The 9723-nt window shown below is 35.6% G+C and overlaps 1 protein-coding gene across 2 annotated transcripts; it reads right to left on the bottom strand.

Annotated features, from left to right (window-relative positions):
• Positions 1-4041: 4041 nt before the first annotated feature.
• Positions 4042-7963, bottom strand: LOC127098343 (DEAD-box ATP-dependent RNA helicase 3, chloroplastic). 2 transcript variants are annotated; one of them, XM_051036917.1, is made up of 8 exons: positions 7466-7963; positions 7005-7135; positions 6487-6901; positions 6131-6229; positions 5554-5778; positions 4842-5181; positions 4610-4805; positions 4042-4490 (listed from the first exon to the last, which is right to left on the bottom strand). In XM_051036917.1, exons 1-8 carry the CDS (start codon positions 7826-7828, stop codon positions 4418-4420), a joined length of 1842 nt encoding a protein of 613 aa, XP_050892874.1. In that variant the 5' UTR covers positions 7829-7963; the 3' UTR covers positions 4042-4417. The 2 variants fall into 2 exon arrangements, with proteins under 2 accessions (XP_050892874.1, XP_050892873.1); XM_051036916.1 differs by having other exon boundaries at positions 4610-5181.
• Between the last annotated feature and the right edge of the window lie 1760 nt (positions 7964-9723).

Below are 9723 nucleotides of genomic sequence, written 5' to 3'. Positions count from 1 at the left end.
GACTTTTTTGTCAAATGGTTGACCAAAGTCAACTGACCATCCTAGACACTACTTGTTTCATCCCTTCATGAGTCCTACATGTTTGAGCTTCCATGCCACATTGTTGTTCATCCTACTATGTGTCAAACCTGCAAAAACATACCAAATCACATACACAATGAGTCACAAAGATCAATGCATAGCTCACATTTGCAAGCCACGACATCCAAAACAGGAAAAAAAATAAGTTTTCCTGTTGGTAACCGGTTACGCAAAACCAAGTAACCGGTTACACATGCTCTTCAAACACTTCCAGCAGCCAAAAAATGCAAGGTTGCGTTTTGGTAACCGATTATCAAGAATCAGGTAACCGATTACGCCTGCTACTCATGCTATTCCAGAAGCCAGAAAACACATATTTTTGAGTGTGTAACTGATTACGCAAAACCAGGTAATCGGTTGCACCTGCTTTGAACAGCAAAAAAGTCAGCCATTTTGCACATATTATCGAGTTGGTAACCGGTTACCAAGAATCAGGTAACCGGTTACCGGTACGTTACAACCCCATTTTACACATGTTTTCGCGTATGTAACCGATTACGCCATATATGGTAACCGGTTACACCTGCATCATTAGTAGAAAATCAGTCAATTTCCAGCATTATAATGTCATTCAAACATGCCAAACCAGTTCCAATTCACACAACACATAGCAACAATGACATTATGCAGCAACTAACAACAATATTTATGCATTGAACCGAGCATTTCTAACACACTAACACTCCTCAAAACTTGAACTACACTAATTCATTCAAATCCTAACATCAAGTCGAGTTATAATTCCATAATAGTCCCTACATTTAACACTCTAATGATAATTCCAACTAACAACAATTAACTTCATAACCAACTTGCTCATGAGAACACTTAACACTAACTATTGCCCTAACTTCTAACCGCCATTGTCCGTAAAAGTTCCCAAAACGGTTGGAAGATTCATCTATATAAACCCATCACTCTCTTCAATCTAGAAAAAAGTTTCAATCCATTCAACAATCACTTTAATCATTTTCTCAAGAAAATCACTCATTGCAAATTAAATTTTCATTCTCTTAATTCATCTTCTCTAATTCCTCTCCCTACATTAAAAGCTCTATCACCATTGGAGCAAGCTTCACCTTGAAGTTTGTCACCAATTGAGCTAAACCTCATACATTTTACACTACTCTCACACTCACATAATCAACATCAACAACAACAATTCAATTCAGAATTTTTTAGAGTTAATTTTTGAAGTGAAGAAGTTCATATCAGAAGTAGAAGATTAAAGGTTCAAAGTAGCATAACTATAGTTTTCTTCATTTTCATCACCTTTAAATTTCAGCAAATTTCAAGACAATTATCCGTCTTGCAGGTCGGTGAATTTTTATTCTTTCTTGTTTGCTGAATTTTTGATACCACAATGTAGCTTTTGCATTGAAGAATCAAAGCCCCAAGGTTTAATGGCTTGATTCTTCTCCTCCTCCATTTAATTTTAGTTTTAATGGTTAAGATTTATAGCTTTCTTGCTTCAATTTAAAGATTTGATTAATCTTTGGAAATAATTGATGAGGACAGCTCAAGTCATTAAGCTCACTATTTTGCTCTTCACACCTCTGTTTTTCTTAGTCTACCATTTGCTGAACCCAACAACAACACCTTGTGTTTGGGCCTTTTCTGTTAGGCCAAAGCCTTTGTTTCCATGTTGCACACTCCATGGTTTATGTACCCCTACTGATTTAATTTCTATTCTTTTATTTCTTATTTTTTATCATTCTTTTGTCAATTTTCTCTATGCTTTTAATTGATGAACATTCACATTTTAATTCATGATTAATTCATAGTAAATTCATGTATCATGGTTAATTAGAACATTTTCTCTTTTAGAATTTAATTGGATTTAATTGAATTTAATTGTAGGAGTTTTTTTAATTCTTCATTAAAATTCATAAGAAGTTAGGTTCCAACATGCTTAATTTCATTTCTCAATACCATGTTAATTCATAAAATATGCACATTAAAAATGGTTAGTTTAATTAGGATAGATTTCTACTTTAGATTTTATTTGAATTTAGTTTTAGAGTTTAAGTCTTTAATTTTTAATTAGAACTCATTAGAAATTAAATCTTTTACTCTTGATTGCATGCATGAATTATGGTTGTGATTTTGCCATTATGGATGATTCTTATGTGCTTATGGTTTAATTTTGCATGGTGAATGATTATCGTCCATTTGAGAAAAATGCACTTCACTCCTATGAACATCTAACATTTTTATCACTTTCCATTTTATCGCTTTCCTCACTCGTCCATTAACTTGGAAATAAGCAAAAGCGATCTAAAAAGAACATTTTTCAAAAGAACAAAAATAAACTTGAAACCAACGTCAAGTATTTTTTCAAATCAAACTTAAATGAATGCAACGCGAGTGCTTGATCCAGTGTCAAGTATCTCTTCCATTTAATCCATACAATTTTCATATTCAACTTCAAACACTTGACTCAACGTCAAGTCATTTTCAAAATACTTTTACAATAAACCGGATGAAAAAGGATGGGGTGTACGTACTTGTACATACCATTTCTCAAGTACTTGGATTGTCGGTCGTGCTTAGTTTGTGACCCAATACTTGTATTCCACTAAAAAACACTTAACAATAAATGAGTTTAATCCGGTCCTCATATGACAAAAAGAGAGAGGTCATGATACAATTGTCGTTTTAACTCCCGAGTATTATGATTGCGGGTTGTACTTAGCATGCGGTTAAATGTTTGTCTCCCTCTAAGTACCAACAATTGTTGTAGTTGAAACTGACGTCTGACTCATGACATGAGCCTTTACTCCAACGATTGTTGAAGTGCTTGCACCACCATCCGTCATTCCGATTGATTGTTCTTATGCATTTGAAGCATTGATCTGGGGAGGAGGAAACCCTTGAGGGGATGAATTCCCTAATGGCCTAAACATACTAACAAATTTGTCATTCCTCATATGCATAAACACTCGACAATTGATAACATTTAGATGTGAAGAACGAAAACAAACATAAAAATACGTACACTCTTTGCAAAAACAAGTTTAATTTTCGCACTAAAGAGTCCCACTAGGCGTGCCAATTTGATTAATGGTATGTTGAGTGAATAATCACGACTTTTAATTCACTTGCAGGATCAAACTCGAAAAATCCTAAATGACGGTTTGTGTTAAACATTTGAGAAAATGTATTAGTGCTAAAATATTTTTTTAACGTAAAGATTCAGAAAAGCAAATGAAGAAGTGCTTAAATGGTTAAAGCAAATAAAAAACTAAATAATTATAAAGTAATTAGATAAAAAAATGCTTGAATTAAGAGTGAGACGCAAGTTCATACATTTCTCACTATTTTTTTTATCTCTGTGACTCTGATATAACAACAATCTCTTCATAATTCAACTCTTGCTATGTGAGCTTTTATCTTCTGATATGTGAGTTTTTGATTTCTGACATATTTTCACATGTCTTTAATTCTTAAACCGTTGTCTTCTGATATGTGCGTTTTTGACTTCTAATATATTGTTTTTGACTTCCAATATATTTCCACATGTCTTTAATGTCTTATTGAAAACGTCTTCAAGATACCTACTTAGTCGAATTTGTGAAAAATCTACTTGTTGAAAACATAATTAGCTATCTACCTACCTTTAGCATTTATATTCCTCTCATTTCCCATATTCATGTCGAAGTACTGAGGAGAAAATCTTAGACTAAGACATGTCCTCTTTGAGTATAATTTAACATGCTTCATTAAAAAAAAAGCCATAAGATTAAGGTAGGTAAAGTGAAATCTATAGTTGCTTAATTTTAAAATGGTTTAGTCTTGGGAAATTCAATATCTTCAAACCGATAATGAACATTTGTATATAAAAAAATAGGACAACCTGCGAATCTATGATGCCTATCTTGAATATAATATAAGAGCACATTCACAAACGCACTCAAATAGTATTTGTATGCTTTGAAATAAACACATGGCTCATGTAGATAGTAATAATAAGAAGGCATTTCTATAAAACTACTCCTGTCTTTTTGGAAATGTGAAGGTTCAGGCCGGTGATAAACATTGCGGATATACAGACAAGTTAGCATCATACAGTTAACGTACTGGCAGAATATCACTGCCGCAATGCAACCGGTCAATCAATTATACAACGAGAAAGAAAGGAAAGAAGAAAAAAAAAGCCAAGACCAAATGCAGGAACTTCTATGGGGAATGGATATAACCAAATAGGAAAGATGTAAAAGCAGCTTTGATTCTGTAAATCTTTCCGAAAGCACATTCAATTTCTTGAACCATTTAGGCCATCACCAATGGCAGCTCAATTCTAGTACAAGGTGACACCAAATTGAATGTGTTCCAACTAAAAAAAGTCTTGTTTTTTGGGACACTCTGATGCCCGATGACCTGATTGGCCGCAATTAAAACAGGCCCCTCTGCAATGCACATTCGGACGCCATAAGTTATTCGTACACCCCAAATATAAAGCAAACCGATTTTTAAAAAGATTATCAAACAAGAGCAAAACAGTTACTTATAACTTATGTCCTGTTACCTGTTTAACGATGAAGATCTGTTTGGCGATGAAGACCTGTTTGTTGACGAATATCCGCTTGACCGTCTACCTCCACTTGACCAGTCATCCCCATCTGATCGTCTGCCTCCACTTGACCAGTCATCCCCACTTGACCAGTCATCCCCACCTGATCGTCTACCTCCACTTGACCAGGCATCCCCACCTGATCGTCTACCTCCACTTGACCAGGCATCCCCACCTGATCGTCTACCTCCACTTGACCAATCATCCCCACCTGATCGTCTAACTCCACTTGACCAGGCATCCCCACCGGTTCTATAACTTCTCTGATCCCTAGAACCTCTCGGAGTACTTCTATCTCTATCAAGTGTATCAACACCTTGCCTGATAGATATTTCTGATAAATCTTGCATAGGTGGTGGACTAATAAATTCAAACCTGGAGCCTATATCACGCTCAAAGGACATAACAGTTCCTTTCTGGCTAGCGGTGTACATTACTACAGCAGCACCCTCTTTTCCAGCACGTCCAGTACGACCAGAGCGGTGAACAAATATCTCAGGACTATCGGGAAGTTCATAGTGTATAATCTGGAGAGAAAGAAAATGAAATGCCAACAAAGTTTTCATTATGTTGAGACTATACAGCGGTTCGGCATTAGACCAAACCATAAAAACCTTACAAATAGAGACCTTAAACTTATGTGATGGTATTCAAAATCGAAATTGCTACAATAGAATTAAACAAGGAACTGTTTACAGAAACACATCTTATAAAATATTTTCATACAACAGGCAACCCAAATTAAGAGTTGAGATATCATTATCCAGATAACAATAATCCACATGGTTGGGCTTGTTACTAAAGCCTCAGTTGGCATTGTATATTAAAAATGCATTGTAAAATTTTAAAATCTGCTAGAATTTGAGAAGTGGAGGAAAAAAACATCACTTTGAACTTACCAAATCGACATTGGGAATATCTAGTCCACGAGAAGCAACATCAGTAGCAACAAGCACTGTGAATCTCCCTTGCCGAAAACCATTCAATGTTCTCTCTCTCTGATACTGAGAGATATCACCATGCAGTGCTTTAGAAGCAATACTATTTGATAATGACAGTGATATTTCATCAGCATCCCTTTTTGTCCGTGTGAAAACAATAGTCTTCCCACCCTTTCCATAGGCCTAAAAGACATGATAACATACAACAGAATTATTGAACTGCCTTCTCTTGTATTCAAGACTAAATTGAAGACATTTGGAAACATATAACTAACAGATTAAATGTGTGTGTGTGTGAATCTTGCAACAGAAAAATGAGTCTTGGAGAATAGACAGCCATAAGTTTGTGTCAGGTAATCAACATGAACTACTTCTCAACATCACAATGATGATAAAAACTAGATCAATGTGCATGCCTGCCAAACCATAGAGTTGGGTTTTTACTCACCACACCCACTAAATAAAACCTCAGAGAAGCCAACAGTAGGTATTATCAAACAACAAGCTAATACTGTGAAAATAACAACAAACTTACATTTATAAGACCATAAAGAATTCTTCGCTTTGATGACGCAGTGGCTGATACAGCATAAAGCTTGATCCCCTCAGCAAGCTTTTCTTCTCTATCACCGACCTTGTTAAAAAGAAAAGTGAAAGCCATCATAACCATTTTGTGGGGATTAAAACGCATCATAATTACAATAACTTAAAGATTAGTAAGCACAATTCCTGCTGCTTGACAAATAATTAAAGGAAAATGCAAATCAGAAGATATTGATTTGAAAGTGATACAAGCTATTCCTGTATACAAACTAACAAATGTACACTCAATTATACTTCATTCATATATATTTGGAGATAATAGATGTTAAAAAGTAACAGCAGTTTTACCAAATCAATAGTCAATGGATTGTTCAAATGTTTTCTTGACAACTTCTTGACCCAACCCGGCATGGTTGCAGAGAAAAGCATGATCTGCCGCTGAGACGGGATCGTTTCTAAAATCACTTCCACATCCTCCTCAAACCCAACAGCAAGCATCTGATCGGCTTCATCAAGTACCAAGTACTGAATTTCACTAAGTTTAAGGCTTTTCCCATTTATCAAGTCAATTAGTCTCCCAGGTGTTCCAACCACAACATCAACACCACGTGAAAGCGCATTTTTCTGAATATCATAAGAAACCCCACCATAAACACAAACAGTGTTTAGATAAGGTGCAGATTCTTGTATCTCCTTCTCTACCTGCTTTGCTAACTCCCTAGTTGGTGCAAGGACCAGCACTTTAGGAAGCCGCCCAGATCGCCTGAGATAAAAAGAACGTGGAAACGTCTCAATAGTCAATACACGTATCACAAGTTAATAATTAACAAAGTTTTCTGAATTACTATGCATGGATAAAGAATTACCTCATAGTGCTTTGTCCATTCTCAGTGAGACCCTTGATAATTGGAATTCCAAATGCTAGCGTCTTACCGGTCCCGGTCCTTGCACGAGCAATGATATCTCTACCTTCTATTGCAGGCAGCAACACAGCTCTCTAATCAACAAGAAAAAGGTAAATTTGCATTAAGAATAACCAGAGTCAAATACAACACATATTTTTTTGTAAGAGCCTAATGAACCACAGTAAAGGCATACATGTGTAAATACTACTACTAATGATAATATTTCATTCCATTAGTCAAACCCAAGTTTAACCAGAACCAACTTTACAGAATCAATTTTTTTCACCGCAAAACCAAACATATGCTAAGTAAATTATCTTTTGCCAGCCTAACTCGTGTTGGAACAAAATCAATTTTAATCAAAAACTTATTTTTGCAAATTTGAGTGGAAACATGAAATAATAATCCAAAAAAATCGATACCTGAATGGGGAAAAGATTGGTAATTCCTCGCCTTCGGAGGGAGTCCACAAGTTGAGAAGGAAAACCAAGTTTGGAAATGTCGAGTTCGTCTTTGCTGACGGCAACAGGAACGTGGCTGAGTTGGTCGTTAGAGTCGTCATCGAGGTTAAAACCCTTGAAGGCTTCTTGAGCGGTGAGGATGGAAGTGTTGGGAGTGGCAACTGCGGAAATAACGAAGGAAACGGCGGGGGTTTTGTGGTTGGGTCGGGGTCGGAGTCGGAGAAGGGTGTTGAAACGGGAAGTGTTGTGAATTGAAAAGGAGGCTGGGGTTTTAGGAAGTTGCAGAGAGGAAGAAGATCCAATTGTACCGGAAATGGACGCCATTTCGTGTTTTAGGTTTGGGTTCGAGAGGAGAGAAAATGGACGGCAAGAACAAGATAAGGCAGCACACTCTCGAAGTTGAGTAAGATGGCCTTTTAAACCTCCACGTCCTTGTTCCTCTTCTTTCTGTGGCTGTGTAATAATGAGGGGTTGTGGCTATGTAATAAATAGGGGTGTTCGCGGTGCGGTTTGGGCGGTTTTTGCCATAAAAATCACCCGAACCGCAAGAGAAAAAAGCATGCGGTTCGGTTTGGTTCGGTTGACTTTTAGAAATAAAACCAAATCAAACTAAACCAAATCAATGCGGTTTGGGTTGGTTCGGTTGATTCGGTTTTTTATAATATTTTTATTGAGCCATATATATTTCTATAAATAACGACATAACTCTGTGTTTAGTCATTCATATATTACTAAATAACATCAAAATTTATCATATTTAGACAAAAACGTTTCATTCAATATAAAAAAAAACCAGATTAGACAAAAGTGGAATAAAAGACAAATATAAATAGTAGCATAAAATAATATCAAAGACATTATAATAAAACGTAAAAAAACATATGAGATGAGAGATTAGAGAAGATAAAAAAAAAGAACATAAGAGATGCGAGATTGAGAAGAAAAGTGCAATAAAAACGTAATTGGAAGAGAAAATAGTAACATAAAGGATAAAAAAGAAAGAACATAATAGAGGACTTATTAGAGTAGAATAGACGAGACCTGCATGGAAAAGAAGATGAAAAGAATGTGTGATACTACTATGAGAGATTTAAGAAGGTTGAAATTGAAACCCTAAGTGTGATTAAGAGAAAATCGTTTGTAATTGTAAGGTTAAGGCATACTATGTTTGAGGTTTGGGTTGGATGTGGGATAAGTGAACTTTGGGTTGTAACATAATGCGGTTTGGTTTGGTTTAGTTCGGTTTGAAAAATACAAACCGCAAACCAAACCAAACCGTGCGGTTTTATTAAAAAATGACTCAAACGAATCCGAACCAAATACGGTTTTTTGCGGTTTCGGTTTGGTTGGTTTGGTTTGCGGTTTTCTATTGGGTTGGTTTGGTTTTGAACACTCCTAGTAATAATTACGGTGTTAGTGAGTGAGGTTCTCTTAACCGTCAATAATCTAGATATTTTAAAAGATAATCTCCCGTCAACATTTCACAAATTAAATGTATATAAATAAAAGGCATGATTATTCATTAAATTCTTTAATTTAATTAATTTAATTTAATAATGTTGTTTCACGGTTTTGAAAATCAATCATAGAAGAAATTATTCGGTCGAGTCGTGTATTAGATCGCTTTCTTTAAGACGTTTCGCGGTACTGTCTAAAGTTATGCAAAGCAGTCGAGCTACCTCACCGCCTCTAAGATAAAACAATCAAAATATATATTGTATTATTACTACTTGCACGGTAGATAACCGGTCTAGAAATACATCATATAATGGTACAAAGATTATTCGAATATGGTATAAATATCATGAAGGTGAGAAAAACAAGAAAGGGGGGGTTTGAATTGTTTGGAAAATAAGCGCTTTTTCAAAATGAAAATCACACAAGGATTTTTATACTGGTTCGCTTATAACACAAAGCTACTCCAGTCCACCCGGCCAAGGTGATTTCGCCTTCAACAAGGACTTAATCCACTAATCTTGAAAGATTGATTACAAACAACGTCTAAGAGAAAGATCTCTTAGTCCTCTCAAGTATACAGACTACACAGAGTCACTTGAGGAAATACAACAAAGATAAAACTTATGTAATCTAGAGTGCTTCTAAGATAAGCAAATATTACAACAGTAAGAACAAAGATGTTTCACGTTTCAAGCAACAGCTTCGTGAAGATTGAGAGAATAAACAGTATTTTTGAGTGTTGATGTTTCAGTAAGATCTTG

This window comes from Lathyrus oleraceus, chromosome 6, assembly GCF_024323335.1.
Source record: "Lathyrus oleraceus cultivar Zhongwan6 chromosome 6, CAAS_Psat_ZW6_1.0, whole genome shotgun sequence".
Taxonomy (NCBI): domain Eukaryota; kingdom Viridiplantae; phylum Streptophyta; class Magnoliopsida; order Fabales; family Fabaceae; genus Lathyrus; species Lathyrus oleraceus.
This window is presented reverse-complemented; position numbering and strand designations above follow the sequence as displayed.